This window comes from Panthera onca, chromosome D2 (assembly GCF_046562875.1).
Source record: "Panthera onca isolate mPanOnc1 chromosome D2, mPanOnc1 haplotype 2, whole genome shotgun sequence".
NCBI classification, from domain to species: domain Eukaryota; kingdom Metazoa; phylum Chordata; class Mammalia; order Carnivora; family Felidae; genus Panthera; species Panthera onca.
In genome coordinates this window covers 17,985,846-18,001,179 of record NC_138349.1, presented here as the reverse complement: position 1 = coordinate 18,001,179, position 15,334 = coordinate 17,985,846, and the positions used below count along the sequence as shown (strand labels likewise).

Below are 15,334 nucleotides of genomic sequence, written 5' to 3'. Positions count from 1 at the left end.
CCCCACCACCCACTCATCAGGTGATTGGAGACCATAGTTGTAAAAATGTGCTGCAGGCAGAAGTTCTGAAAAATCCCAGAAAGTGTTGAAAACATCTCTAAACAAGGTATTTTTCTCCTGCACCTTTCTTGCTAAAGGTCCCAGTTGCTGCCAAGAAAACCAGTGAGAACGTTAGCTGCCAAATAAAAAATTTATGACAGTGTTTGGCAAAGGACTATCTCGCTGCTTGTTTTATACATTTCCACAAGGCACTTGAAGGCAAGCCGCTTTTTTCCTTCCCCTCCCGTCCCCCCCGCCCCCACTTTGGGTACAGATACCTTACCGATCACGGTTCTCGGTCTGTTTTCTAATAAAAGAGCAAACTCCTATAAAGTAGGATTAAACAATATAACTTTTTCCCTCTTCAGGAACCTCTGAAAATGTGAGGAAAAATGTTTTCAAATATGTGTTGCCTACAAGGGAGGGAGACGTGCTGGGTCTGCTGGTTTAGAACAGACACATTTAGGGCCCCCCGGGGGGGCTCGGCCGGTTGAGCGTCCGGCTTCGGCTCAGGTCACGATCTGGCGGTTCACGGGTTCGAGCTCCGCGTCGGGCTCTGTGCTGACAGCTCGGAGCCTGGAACCTGCTTCGAATTCTGTGTCTCCTTCTCTCTTTGCCTCTCCCCTGCTCCTGCTCTGTCTCTGTCTCTCAAAAATAAATGTTAAAAAAAAAAACCAAAAACGTTTGGAATCGACACATTTATAGCAAAATGAGCAAACACCTTTCAGTTAATGACTTCAGACTCTTAGTGGCAGAGGGAAGCTTAGAATTCCCTCAGTTCTTACGCACTTGCACACCCCCAACACTTTGCGGAGAAGGAAATGGGGGCCCAGAAGGGGACTGTGTTCTCCCTAAGGTCACACAGCCGAGCTCCCCGGGGATGGGAGCCTGGCTCTCACCCGGGTACCGTGCTTCACCCGCAGCCCAGCACGGATTCTGTTGGCTGGGGATTTTCACACACGTGCACTTACAGCATATTTTACGAGCCTCAGAACTCAAAGCCGTTCTGCTTTACGAAAACTAAAACATCTCCATCCCTAAAATTCTTTTAAAACTCTAACACATGAAAGCTGAGTCCAGACAAGGGCAGTGATGCTACCACAGTGGCATTGCCCACCCATATCAGCGAAGCCTCCTGGCTCGATCATTAAGTGTTTACGTGAACCTTTATTTATTTTTTTTTTTTCAACGTTTTTTTATTTATTTTTGGGACAGAGAGAGACAGAGCATGAACGGGGGAGGGGCAGAGAGAGAGGGAGACACAGAATCGGAAACAGGCTCCAGGCTCCGAGCTGTCAGCACAGAGCCTGACGCGGGGCTCGAACTCACGGACCGCGAGATCGTGACCTGGCTGAAGTCGGACGCTTAACCGACTGCGCCACCCAGGCGCCCCAACGTGAACCTTTAAAAAGGGGGGGGGTGCTATATCTAGGGAAAAAAAAGGTTTTCTTAAACCAAGTTGGGACGTTGCGAGTACTAAGCACATAGGCTGGTGAACACCCCAAAATATTTTGCCTGCCTGTCTGAGAAAGCAAAATTATCAGCCGCAGTCTTTTCGAAACAGTTATCAGGTTATGCCTTTGGTTGTTAATTAGCGCCGTTTAGCACACATCCCGTCCTTGTAACTCATCCCAAAGCGTTGCTGCACCCTGGTTCCTGGGCCCCAGGCCGCTCCTGCCTGTAGAGGCAGCCACGGTCCCTGTCACACGCGAAAAAGCCCAGGGCCGGGGCTGCGGCTGCCTTTTGCTGCGGCTGCGTGAAGGAAGCGAGCGTTATTTGATATAAAGTACTGCGGACAGACCAGGAGTAAGCGGATTATTTCAGACAGTGTTAGGAGGTAACTGGAGGAAGATTAGCTCGACACGAGGCAGCTATCATAAGCAAATTAGAAAACCTCCCCAATTAGTACAAGAAACCCGGATTTGTGCTGTTTGTGATCTTCTGCTGAAAGGCAAAGTGTCGATGTTATGGGCTCCAGTCTTGATTCAAGTTGAAATGTTGGCATTTCCTATCAGGGCATGTTAGCATCTGAGGCTGTGTACTGGCCTGATAAATGAAGTAAATCCCTGCTCTCCTCCACTGCCAAGCAGTCCTCATTCTGACGTTCTGTACGTTGGGTAATGTTTTATTTGGCCCTGGAATAATCTCCAGGGCATATTATAATATTTCTATACTGGGAATATTCAACATGACTCCCAGTGTCCCACACTTGATCTTTCTTTTGTTTGTTTGTCTTAGGGAACATGGATCATGCTGAAGTCATAAAAATGGAGCGTGCAAAATGCCAGATGCTACAAATGCAATTAGATACTTAAAAATAGCTTCCTTGGTGGCACTGCTTGAAATCTGAACCAGGCCTTGTTTTTCCAAACGGGGCGACACCTTTCTGCTAAGCTGCTGCTTGTGTCTTAGACCAGAGGCCCGGGTCCCCTTCAGAGCACCATGCAGATGATCAGGTCATTCTAGAAATCAGACCAGGCGCTCCTGTCCTGTCAACATCATGGCAGTCCCCGGCAGGTTTTCTTGTTCTCAGAGTGCACTGTGTTGTCTCTTGTTTCTTGACCTCTGATGATTCGCAGTCAAGTTGCATGTGGCAGAAACCCTCAAGAGAACCGAGCCCGACTTGGGTAAAGAAAACGAGGTGTCTACCCTCCTCATTTTAAGATTTGAAATGCATTCCAAAGAAACTTTTATTTCACCAGAATTCAAACAACCACAAAGCTCAGAATTTATTTTGCAATCGTATCCAAGGACGAAGGTGATGTTTTTGTGTATGTATGCAGGGACTGAGTCTGATTGTAAAAATAAGTGCATAATTCGTTACGGAAAATAATTTGGAAAATGTGAGATATTTTTTTTTTTAATCTCCGTGATCCCAACACTTAGCCGCAATCATTACTTTAAGCTTATGTGTGTATTTTTCTTTTTGCAAAATCGGGGTCGTAGTATACACACTACTTACAACCTTTGCTTTTTAGCTAATATATTATGGGCAAGAAAATTGGTGGTCTTTATGCTGAGTACAATAGTTCAAGATCCTCTGACACCTTCTGAATCATCAAGAACAAATTTGTTCAATGTAGTTTTAGTATTAATTGTATTCTAGTATTTTTTTTTCTGTTTTTTAATGTTTGTTTATTTTTGAGAGGGAGAGAGAGAGAGAGCATGAGCAGGGGGAGGGCCAGAGAGAGAGAGAGAGGCAGACACAGAATCCAAAGCAGGCCCCAGGCTCCGAACTGTCAGCACAGAGCCCAACGCGGGGCTGGAACCCACGAGCTATGAGATCATGACCTGAGCCAAAATCAGATGCTTAACCGACTGAGCCACCCAGGTGCCCCAGCGTACTTTTTCTTTGAGAATTATCAGTATCCGAATAACATTTGTGGCCAGTCTCAATTCACTGGTGTTACATGAAATATTATCATATCACCATATTCCTTTGAGCAAAACTTTGCATTTTTTGTTTTTACATGCATGATCTAATTTGAACATCACAAGAACCTATAAGGTAGGGGAAAAAAAGAACAGATGTTGTTATCCCTGATTTTATTCATAAATGCAAAATGAGCCAGAATGTAGATGCAACATAATGCCAGAGATTGTTCCTCACACCATGCATGGTACATGGTCTTTGAAATCAGACCTGATATTAAATACCAACTTTGCCACTGACTTGCTGTGTGATCGTGGGCAAATTAACTTCCCTAAAGGGGCGCCCGGGTGGCTCAGTCGGTTAAGGGTCTGACTTCAGCACATTTCATGATCTTGCGGTTTGTGAGTTCAAGCCCCGCGTCGGGCTCTGTGCTGACCGCTCGGGGCCTGGAGCCTGCTTCAGATTCTGTGTCTCCCTCTCTCTCTGCCTCTCCCCTGCTCACGCTCTGTCTCTCTCTGTCTCTCAATGATAAATAAACATTAAAAAAATTTTTTTTTTGGCGGCTGGGTGTGTGGCTCAGTCCGTTAAGCATCCGGCTTCAGCTCAGGTCATGATCTCACGGTCCGTGAGTTCAAGCCCCACGTCGGGCTCTGTGCTGACAGCTCAGAGCCTGGAGCCTGCTTCAGATTCTGTGTCTCCCTCTCTCTCTGCCTCTCCCCTGCTCACGCTCTGTCTCTCTCTGTCTCAAAAATAAATAATAAAAACATTTTTAAAAAAATTTTTAATTAACCTCCCTAAGCCTCAGTTTCCTCCTCTAGAAAACAACATTGACACCTTTGTCATATATCTCCTATGAGATTTAAAAGAATTTGTGTAAAGTACTTAAAATACCATAAGGCACAAAAAAAGATAAAAAATAAACTTTACCATTATTTTTCTTTTTCTCACACATTCCCTCTCTTGTTACATTGTGAATAAATTATGTTTCCTTTTTCAATTTACTCAATTCTTAGGTGAGTGGCATTTTAAATAATAATTATATACATAATAATCAACAGTTGGAGAAAATGTACAATTACCTAAAGATAGAAAAACACCTACCACCCACATACAAACACTGGTAACGCTTAGCTACGTTTCCTTCCAGTCTTTTTTTCCCCCCTGCACAAAGGCTTGCCATTTGTCTTTGGCCATATCAACTAGTATCACAAACTAATGAAATATAGGAGGTAGTTAAGGCATGTGTTTCAGAGAAAGTGTTCTGCATGCCACCCCACGCTGCTCATTTCCAGAAGATAAAAGAGGTGCCCCCTTTGGAAGCCTACTTCCATTGGCAAGAAGCCAAACTCGGGGGTCATGGCGGAGGTACAATGAGGTTGTCTCAAGAACCCGATGTATCCGAATGCACTCGGTCCCTAGCCCACTGATCCTGTAGCCTGGGAGAAAATTGTGTAAAACTCAGCCCACCTGTTCATAAGACCAGTTTGTCTGCATAAAAAGAGGGTCTGACAAGGCCGCAACTGAGGTTACCATCTGTCAGGCCTGAAGTCAGCCATGTTGTCACCCAAGGCATGGGCAGCTCAGAATTACTGCTCTCGAGTATCTTCAACCACTGGGAAGAAAAGCTTCTCCTAGACTCTTAAAAGGTGTTCTGTTCAGGCCGAAAGGAGAATCCCTACAGCCAAGCATCTCCTGTCAGCTAATTTGATAGTTCTCTATCAAGTAAACCATTAGTGAATACATTGATTCTTTTTTTTTTTCCTTTTTTTTTTTTTTTTTTCCAGCTCTGCCTTAGCTATTCCCAAGATTTCTCTGAACCAGTTGGGCAAAATTGATTTTTATTAGTTCCACTGGCCTTGTGGAAAATTATCTCATGAACTGGTTTTTATAAGAAGACTCAAAGCAGAGCACAGGGTAAAAAATAAGCCTATAGCAGTCAAAACTGTTTTCTGAAATGTCTTCAGACTGGAAGGCTGAATTTATTGCACAAAACAAGTACCAGCAAGGCGGAGGTGTGCAGTCCTGCTCGTTATCACCGGAAAGGGGAACCAAAAAGCCGAGTAAAAAATTAAATTTTAATAATGCCAGTGATATTTTCTAAATCTTTCCTGACAGAAAGATTCTCATTATTTTTATCTGTCTCCGAGTAGGTTCCTTTAGTTGCCATCTCAGAAATGGCCTCAGCTATGATTGTTTTCTGGGCTTGAAAGCATCTGAAAAACCAAATATATACAGAGAGAAATATGCTTTAGATTGTTCAAGGAAGAGCCGTGACCGTGGTAACATTTCGGCTCGTGTGTTTGCAGCCAACATTCGCTGGGAACGCCTTCGGGTTTCACAAAAGAGGTCCATGTTGTTAAGACAATTGAAGTAAATCCCAGAACAAAAGGGACCCGCGATCCATTGCACTTGGCTAAGGAGAAACCCAGGGGCCCCCAGTCCCAAGTTGGTTTGTTCTGGAAATCTCCCCGTGCTCGCCACGAAAGGAGATTCAAGGGAAAAATGGAAAAATCCTATTGTTTTCGTAAACGTGCGAACTCGCCTTCCAAGTATCACATGGTATAGAATTGTTTGGGGCTAAGAGGAAAAATCAAGCCAGAGTCATTAAAGTAGCCAACCCACGAGGATGTGAATTCCTTTCGTTGCCTTAGTTCTTCGGTGCCTATGTGTAAACCTGTCTTGGTCCCAAAAGGATTTATAGCAAATTACCTAAATATATACAATAGATTTTCTCTATATAAAATGAAGCCCGGAGTGAGGTTAGTTAGCACACAGACTTGGAACAGCCTATACATTTGTGAGAGGTGGGCCACAAATCTATCTCTAGGCATTCTGGCAGCCAAGTTGAAGAGGAAGATGGTTTCAGTTACATGAGTCAATATCCATAAGATAAAAACATGGCTCTTTCCCCTACCCCGACGAGAAAGAACACCTTCCCATGGGACCTCATTGCAGGGACACACGCTGTACAGGGTAATAAACAACATGTTCAAGAGCATCCTTACAGGAAATATGAGCTCCACAGGGCTGTTTCTTACTGTTCCTCTGTGCATGCCAGCGGCATCGCGCCAAGAAACAGGTGAGAGCGCATGTGCGAACCTAAACACCACCATCCAGATGGCACCCCCCCCGGGGGCTCTGCTGCTCCAGAGAGAGACCCTAGTGTCTCCAGGAGAGATGGACCCCCTCCATGAAGCTCCTCGATCAACCCCGTATCTCTCCGCTGGACTTCTGACAGAGGTTCGGCAGGGAACTTTGAGGTTGTTCCCTCTGGCAAGGACCTGGGTGGCACTGCCTTATATTGGTAATTAGGTGCCTTCGTGTTGTCTGGTAGCCAGTTAAAGGGTGGATTCCACCACCCACTTTTGAAAATTAAGGCCAAGGAGCTTGAGGGCAGTCCCTCCAAAGGATGACAGGGAAAAAAAGTGGCTCCCCCTTTGTAACATTCAGGCTGATTTTGGCTCAGTTCTTTTAAAGATCCCTCCTAAGTAAGGGTTGGTTTTCCTCTGCGTTGCAGCTAAATAAAGAACCTCAGAATATGTTCGAAGGCCACTCCTCAGCAATTTATGTTCTATCTTTTTATCAAGTCCAAAGGCATAGTCCTCAGCATCAGGAGTGCTTGGGTCACATATATTTACCACTGTTTTAGAGATGGGGAAACTGAGGCACATTTACTTGTTTGTCACAAGATCACTCGGTAGACTGCAAGTCCCTCTTTGCCACTTACCCTCCAATAGAAACTGCTTCGTTTCCCATCCCAGGCCTACTGGCTTATAAGATGTTGCATGTAAGATGTACACCATCCTCCATGAGAATCACCAGCTGGGCTCTTCCGTGCATTCTGCAGGCTGTGAAGGTCAAGGGGGCTGCAGATGTGGGGTCCGGCCGACCTCTGCCTGTGCTTTTCATCACCCTGCGAGAGGTCCGCAAGGCACACACAAGCTGGTTTGTGGCTTCTGTTGACCTCTCGCTGGCCTTCGACCCGGTAGTTAGGAATCGGTTATGGGCTAAGCTGGATACACTCAGTGTAGACCCTGGTTATTGATGCTTCTCTCGAGGTTGAACTTCACACTTCTGCAGGGTCAGGAGGGCCTCCAAGGGAATCCCCAGTACAGTAGTAGGGCAAGATGCTCTCACTCACCCACCCCCTTCTTTTTCATTTGTTCCTTAATAACCAGTCAGAGGTCACAGACTGAACACCCACAGGCCCGCTCTGCCCCACAGACAGATGTGCTTTGTTTGGCCACTCAGTGCTTTGGAAAACTTTTACTTGGTTGCCAATGTTTAAAACTTGGAGGTTTCACAGAAAGAACACAATTTCTGGCTTCTGTTGGCAAATCAGAAGATCCAGCTGTGCGAAGCCCACTTTGAGCCCCGTGGCAAGCAGGAGCAGCACGCCCCCCACCTCCCCCTGCCCCGCCAGTCTAGAAAACGGTCAGGCACTCCGGGTTCTCCCAGTCCCCACTCCTGATGCCCTTGGACTGGATATCCCTCGGCCCCTTCCTCAGTTAGAATAACACGTGTTGTCAGGCCAGCAGGTGACGTGGCTTCACCTGGCACAGACCTGGAGATCCTGCGATCTGATCATCACCCCACCCCAGCCTCCTCCCCCACAAAGAGCTATGAGTCAACCATCCTGCTGATAGTTAATAAGCCTTCAGAGGAGGCCTTCTTAACCTGGAGTTTCCCTGCTCTAAAATGATTAATGCTGCTCTGGGGTATGTAAAAATCAGTGTAAGGGAAAAGATTATGAAGGACATGTCATAAGTTTGAGCACACAGTGCATGCCTCTCTGGGGGCATCATGTGCTCTCCGGCCAGGAAAACGGAGTAGCCCAGGGATTAGCACCAGCAGGAGGTGGAATGGAATGGAATGGAATGGAATGGAATGGAATGGAACGGAATGGAGGGACCAGGGGCAGAGCAGGGTGCCCGGAGCCCAAGACTGGGGTCACCTGATGGAAGCTGGAAATATAGAGGCCTGCCAGGAGCCACAGTAGAAACGGAGCTGCAGAGAAGGCAGAGAAAGAAAGGGAAGAATACCCTGGCTTCTCTCTGCCTCCCGCCCCCTGTGTCCTCCCAGTGCCTCCCATTGGCTGAATGCGGCAGGAAGCCAGTCGACACAGAGTGGCATGGCGGCAGGCAGCAGCCTCTCTATGCTGCAGAGAAAAGCAATAAAGGAACGGGAAAAGGACTGAGGAGAAGCAGCCTCAGAACCGGCACCATGGGGATATGATTCAGATATCATTCAGCTTGCCACAGAGCCAAATCTGGACAAGACAGAAAAGTCATAATCTAGAAATTGTAACCACATCCCTCAAGAGTTGACAGAGATACAGGTAGCTGATAAACCACTGCCAAAATGTTCCTTCCTCCTGACATCCAGAAAGAAAAAAAGGTGTAAATCCATCACAATTAGGAGATAAGTATCTAACATCATATCTTGCAGAGAAATAATGTTAGAGCTCATCACAAAAGCCGAGGCAGCTGCGTCTCCACCAATGCAATCTCAACCAGCCATGTTTCCAAAGAGGCATCTCGGCTGTCAGGGGGTGTCCCCAGGGAAACTATAACAGAGCCAGAAGAGGCAGCCTCCACCTTCCTGGGTAACTTAGTAGCTGCTGAAGATGGGGCTACCGGGAGCGTGGCTCAAGCCTGGACCCACAGAGGCAAGCTAATCAGGGTCAGCAGCAGGATGCACCCTGCAGGAATTGGAGAGAAATCTGCAGGCTTTCCAGGCCAAGGCACCTGAGGGGGGGGGGGGGGGGGGGCGGAGGGGGGGCGGGGGGAGCTGTCTACTGGAGGGGGAGCAGCCAAACAGGAAAGAGGTGCAGGGCACATTGTGGGGAAATCTGTGAGTCCTAATAGAGTAGAATAATAATAATTCTTACACTTACATACTGAGCAGTTACTATTACCAAGCACTGACCTAAGACCTTCATGTGGAATTAACTTATTTATTAATGTAATTCGTTGAGGTACTGCTATTATTGGCCATTTATTTATTTATTTATTTATTTGAGAGAGAGAGAGCACGAGTGGGGGAGAGGGGCAGAGGGAGAGAGAAAGAGAAAGAATCTTAAGCAGGGCTCAAACCCATGACCCTGGGATCTTGACCTGAGCTGAAATCACCCAGGCACCCCCGTTCCATTTTTTTTCTAATGAGGAAACCGAAGCAGTGGTTCTTCGGAGCTTCCAGATTCCTTGCGTTGGTGCTTTTGTTTCTCTTTTTCAGTAGAGGACCAAAGGAGGATTGTCCACGTTCTGTGCTGCCAGGAGAGAGTAGTTTCCAGAGAGAGAGTACATTCCCAATGTCCAGGCAGGGACACTGGGAAGAACACTGCCATCTACTATCACCATCACACCATAAAATAAGAACATTTTCACCTTCTCACGCAAACGTGGCAAAAGGACTTAACCTCCGAGAAATAATGAAGCAACTTGCACAGCTGGTGTGTGGCAGATCCCGGGTTCGAATGCGGGCGGTTTGGCTCCAGAAATGAAAGGAGCCGATCAGCTTCTGTCCGAATGGCTTCTCTGGAGGATGGAAGGGTGGGGGCCCCCCAGCCAGGAGGAACGGCAAGTGGCCAGCTGAGCAGGGCAGTGAGGCTGCTCACAATACAGGGGCAGGACCCAGTGGGAGTGGGGAACCTCAGGGCACCCAGCAGGAGGGGGTGGGGCGTGGGGGAGAAGCACCTAAACTGGGAGCTAGGAAAGGGGTCATCCTGGCCTGTCATCGTGTTGGCTGCCTTGTGCTGAGAACTTGACCACGGCTACACCTGAAGTGGGCTTTGGCTTCTCCCTGGGTAGGCCTGAGCCACCAAATCTGGGTTGTCATAAGTCAGGATCATTGTGACATTAAATGACATCACACATGCAATAGACATCCAAGACCACAAAAGGACACCCTGCCTTTTTAAGAGTGTCTAGAACACAGTCCCGTGTGCTGCCCACACCCTGTGCCGAGAATGCTTGGGAGAGATTCCTTTATTACATTTCACGGATGAAAAGAGACTTTTAGACCTTTCCCAAGATCACACAGTGCGTCTAGCTAATTCTCTCACCTGCTTTTTTCTGTCAGGCACTCTATTCCGACAGATGCATTAAATTAAATCTTCTGCAGATCGGGCATCTTCCTAGAGTATATTCCCTCATCTGTAGGATAGGTGATGTAGACATAATAAAAAATCATGCTGTTCGAGGTCACTGGGGGACGGGCAGTTGTGAGAGGACAATTGCCATTCCCCTTTTCCCCCGAATTCAAGGCGGGATCAGGTGATCATGCATTTACCTAGAAGAGAGAGGCAGAGAGGACAATGGCCAATGTGCCCATAACTGAAGAAAACTGACGAAATATGCTACTGAATAAAAATGAACCTCATCTAGGGGTGCCTGGGTGGCTCAGTCGGTTGAGCGACCGACTTTGGCTCAGGTCATGATCTCACGTTTTGTGAGTTCCAGCCCCACGTCGGGCTCTGTGCTGACAGCTCAGAGCCTGGAGCCTGCTTTGGAATCTGTGTCTCCCTCTCTCTCTGCCCCTTCCCCACTCATGTTCTGTCTCTCTCTGTCTCAGAAATAAATAAACATTAAAAAAATTTTTTGGGGTGGCGCCTGGGTGGCTCAGCCAGTTAAGCGTCCGACTTCAGCTCAGGTCATGATCTCACGGTCTGTGAGTTCGAGTCCCACATTGGGCTCTATTCTGACAGCTCAGAGCCTGGAGCCTGTTTCAGATTCTGTGTCTCCGTCTCTCTCTGACCCTGCCCCATTCATGCTCTGTCTCTGTCTCAAAAATAAATAAACGTTAAAAAATTTAAAAAAAAAATTTTTTTTTAATGAATATCATCTTAATCATTTACTGTGCATTTACACTGGGCACTAAGAAAAGAGTTGACTTTGGTTAATTAGCATTCTGTACTTTCAACAAAATTAACTAGCATACCCCATTATTCTGTCTATGGAGAAGCATATAAAGATGAAGATTTCAGGGGTGCCTGGGTGGCTCAGTCAGTTGGGCGTCTGACTTTGGCTCAGGTCATGATCTCACGGTTTGTGGGTTCGAGCCCCGCGTCGGGCTCTGTACTGACAGCTCAGAGCCTGGAGCCTGTTTCGGATTCTGTGTCTCCCTCTCTCTGCCCCTCCCCTGCTCATGCTCTGTCTCTCTCTCAAGAATAAATAAACATTAAAAAAGATTAAAAAAAAAAAGATGAAGACTTCAACGACTTGCCCTTCAAACAACCAAGAAGAGTCTGGTAGAAGACGTAAGACAAACCGATTATATCAATAACCACCATAGTATTGGGGTGTCCTGCAGGGACGGAAGATAAGATTAGGGGGGTGATTTGAGGCCTTGGCAAAAGTGGGGATGAGAATAGTCTCCACGTCACAGGATTGTTGTGAAGGTTCAACAAAGTGTAGAAGAGACCAGAACGGCACCTGGCCCAGAGTAAATGCCCAGTGAGTACAAGCTGCAGGTGTGATGTGGCTATGTCTGTGCTCAGTCCTTGATGAGGCATCGCCCCCATCACCAGGGACACCACCCCGCCAAGGCCTGAGGAAGAATCCCCAGAGAGTCCAGCCGGGTCGGATTTTCTAGCTCCGAGATTCGAAAACTTTCATGGTTCTCTGATTGGGACTTATTTTTTTTATTTTTTATTTTTGGAGAGGACAGAGGATTGTCCACTTTTTATTTTGCCTAGTAAGAGAGACTAACTTCCAAGGAGAGAGTGTATTTCCGATGTCCCAATAGGGTCATCGAGGCAAAAACCTACCATCTACTATCACCATCACGCCGTAAAAGGAAGGGCATTTGAACTTGAACATGGAAACGGTGGACAGGACACAATATCAAAGAAACGGGCGGTCCTTTAAATTGTGTAATCTCGTTTTCGGGGAGAAGGAGCCTTCCGTGTTAACTCTTTGTTTATGGCTTCAGCTTCAGTCTGGAGTTGAGGAGCCACTGTCTTCCGTCACGCATGCACCGGGTTGTGTTCCTTGATTTTGTCGAACGGGCCCCCTTAGAAGCAGCGTGTTTGTGAAGTGCTATCGCGTGCCATCGCCACGGTGGCCCTGGCCGCTCAGATGAGCCTGAGCATTACTGTGAGACAAGAATGGGCCTGGGGGGTCTGAAGGCCCAACTGTCCCCCAAATGGTTGACCTTGGACACGTCCCTTCGCCTGTCAGGGCCACAGGGTCCTCACCTCTGTAACCAAGAGTCCTGCCCACGGTGTGGAGACCTCCGCCAGCTCTAGCGGTCTGCAAACCTGTGAGGGTTTAAGTATATCATGCGTTTCTAGAGCATCATTATTTCATTCCTTTCAAGTTTTTTCTAAGCACTTTGATTCTATCTGAAAGCCCAGTCACCAGCAAAGCCACCCTCCAGGCCCCTTGCCATGGTGGAGTCCATATTTGAGAATGGCGGTGGCCGTGGCGCCCAAACTGAAATTTGATGTCCACATTTGGCAACAGAGCGCAACGTAACCGCAGATTACTGATCAAAACCCGTCGGTCTTATCAGTGAGCTCTGACAGGTACTTGCTGGCTGCCTTCCCAGGCTGGGAAGGCATCCCTGAGCCAGCCAACGGGACCCCCTCCTCCCGCCTTTGATGTCCATGTGGCCACCTCAGAGAGAAGGAAGCCCTGCTGGGGAGAGTGTCGCTGTGAGGCCCAGATAGACGCCAGCCTGTGGGAACAAGAAGCTTGGCGAGCTTGAGGAGGCGGCGGCTTCCTGGACTGCTGCCTTCCTCCACCTTCCCAACCAGCCTCTGGAAGTTTCCCAGGCAACTTCTCCGACCTCTAGACAACTTTCTTCCCGCCTCTCACCTTTCCTGAAATGGCATCCTCTCTCACAGAATTATTTGCCGACCGCCCGAATGTAAAGGGCTTTTACCTTCCAAAGTGCCTTACCATCTTTAATGAACTAATCCCCGTTCTCCCTGTGGTTGGGGGAGCCGAAGTTGCTTGGGAAGGAGCTGAAACCCACCCCAGGCAAATCCACACAACAAATTGGCCTGCGCTGGCATTGCTCTAATGATGGCCTTTGTTGTCAGGTTTCTGTGATTGATTGCTCATCGTGACACCCTGAGCTCCCACAGGGCTGGGACTCTCGTGTTACCTTTTTTCTTCGGAAGGACTTGGCCAAACCGGCCATACCTGTCTGCGCGTGGCCCGAGGACCACCCTGTTCTCCAGCAGAAAAGGGCCAGCCTTCTGTAGCTTTTAGCTGTTAGACCAGGAGCGAGCAAACTGCAGCTAGCCCCACTGCCTGGTTTTGTATGGCCCACAGGACCAAAATCACTTTACGTTGTTTCTTTTCTTTAATATTTATTTTTGGGAGAGCGCAAGCGGGAGAGGGGCAGAGAGAGGGGGACGGAGGATCCGAAGCGGGCTCTGTGCTGACAGGCTGACAGCACAGAGCCCCATGTGGGGCTCGAACTCAGGAACCACGAGATCCTGACTTGAGCTGAAGGCAGACCCTCAACCGACTGAGCCACCCGGGACTGAGCCCCCCCTTTATGTTTTTAAATGATTGAAAAAATCAAAATAATTTTTTTGACATATGGAAAGTATATGAAATTCAAACTCCCGTTTCCTAAAAGGAAGTTTTCTTTGAACACAGCTACCCTTGCCCGCTTACGTTGTCTAGGGCCGCCTTCGCGCCACAAAGGGCAAAGCTAGCACTTGCAACAGAGACCACATGGTCCACAAAGCCTGAATATTAGTGTCGTGAGTTGAAATGTGTTCTCCTCTAACCCTCTGGCCCCCCAAGTTCATGTGTCGAAGCCCTAACCCCAGGACCGTGGGACGTGACCTTATTGGGAAATAGGCTGACGTTACTGGTTAAGATGAGGCATACTGCGGCAGGGTGCTCCCCTAATGCGGTAGGAATAGCGTCCTTATAAAAAGAAGAAACTCGGGCACAGATACACGCACAGGGAGAGGGCCATCACCAAGACGGAGATCAGGGTGACACAGGCACCCCAAATATTGCCAGCGCACCACCAGCAGCAGGGGAGAGGCGTGGAACAGATTCTCCCTCCGCCTTTGGAGGAGCCAACCTGCCAATACCTCCGTCTCTAGCTTCTAGCCTCCAGAACTGTGAGACCGAGAAATTTCTGTTGTTGAAGCCCCCAGTGTGTGGTCCTTTGTAAACTAATACATTTGCTCCCTCGTCCCTTTACAAGAAGACAGTTGCTGATCCCTGTTGAACTAAGTAGAAATTTGGAAGTGGGGGTAAGCTACTCTGGTCCTCACTCAGGACCTAACCTAGGTGTGCCAGGGCTCAGGCACCCGTCCCTGTCTCCTGGGTTCCTCGCTGGAGTGTGCTCGTTTCTCCACCTATCAAAATGTATCCCTCCTGTGCCCTGTTCCCTCAGGGCTGCTGGATAACCCACTTCTCCTCGTCTTAGGTCAGGAAGTGTGGACGATGAATGGTGGGCGATGGCTTAGTAAGTTGGCCCAGAGATGACATCTGGTTTTCCTCTTATTTTTGTTTTAATTTTTTTTAATTAATTACTTATTTATTTCTATTTGAGAGAGAGAGAGAGCATGCACGCGCATGCACGAGCAGGGGAGAGGGGCAGAGGGAGCGAGGGAGAGACTCTCAGGCAGGCTCCACACTCAGGGTAGAGCCTGCCATGGGACTTGATCCCACCACCCTGGGATCACGACCTGCGCCGAAATCGAGAGTCAGATGTTCGACCGACTGAGCCACCCAGGTGCCCTGGTTCTCCTCCTGTTTTAAATGCCTTATCCCAGAGGCAGGAGTCTTATGAGACAAGTCCTCTCAGGTCCCCCATCCCGTGTGGCTTTGGGCAGCTGCCCGCTCTGTTCATGAATGGAAATTCTCATTCTGAGATGAAAGAAACAACAGCTCCTAAAGATTAGGGGCCCCACAGCTCGGGTCAAAATTTCCAGGGAACCAGGCT

General features: G+C 48.0%; 1 protein-coding gene across 6 annotated transcripts in view; it reads left to right on the top strand.

The window, feature by feature from the left end:
• The window catches only part of VTI1A (vesicle transport through interaction with t-SNAREs 1A), a 348,742-nt gene that overhangs the window by 324,408 nt on the left and 9,000 nt on the right, over nucleotides 1-15,334 (top strand). Inside the window, exon 9 of one of the 6 annotated variants that reach the window (XM_060641503.3) lies at nucleotides 2,278-3,125. The exons of the other annotated variants lie outside the window; for them this stretch is intronic. Within the exon in view, the coding sequence (XP_060497486.2) occupies nucleotides 2,278-2,296 (19 nt within the window). The 3' untranslated portion in view covers nucleotides 2,297-3,125. Of the gene's footprint in view, nucleotides 1-2,277; nucleotides 3,126-15,334 lie in introns of those variants that run through there. 6 annotated transcript variants of the gene reach the window in all.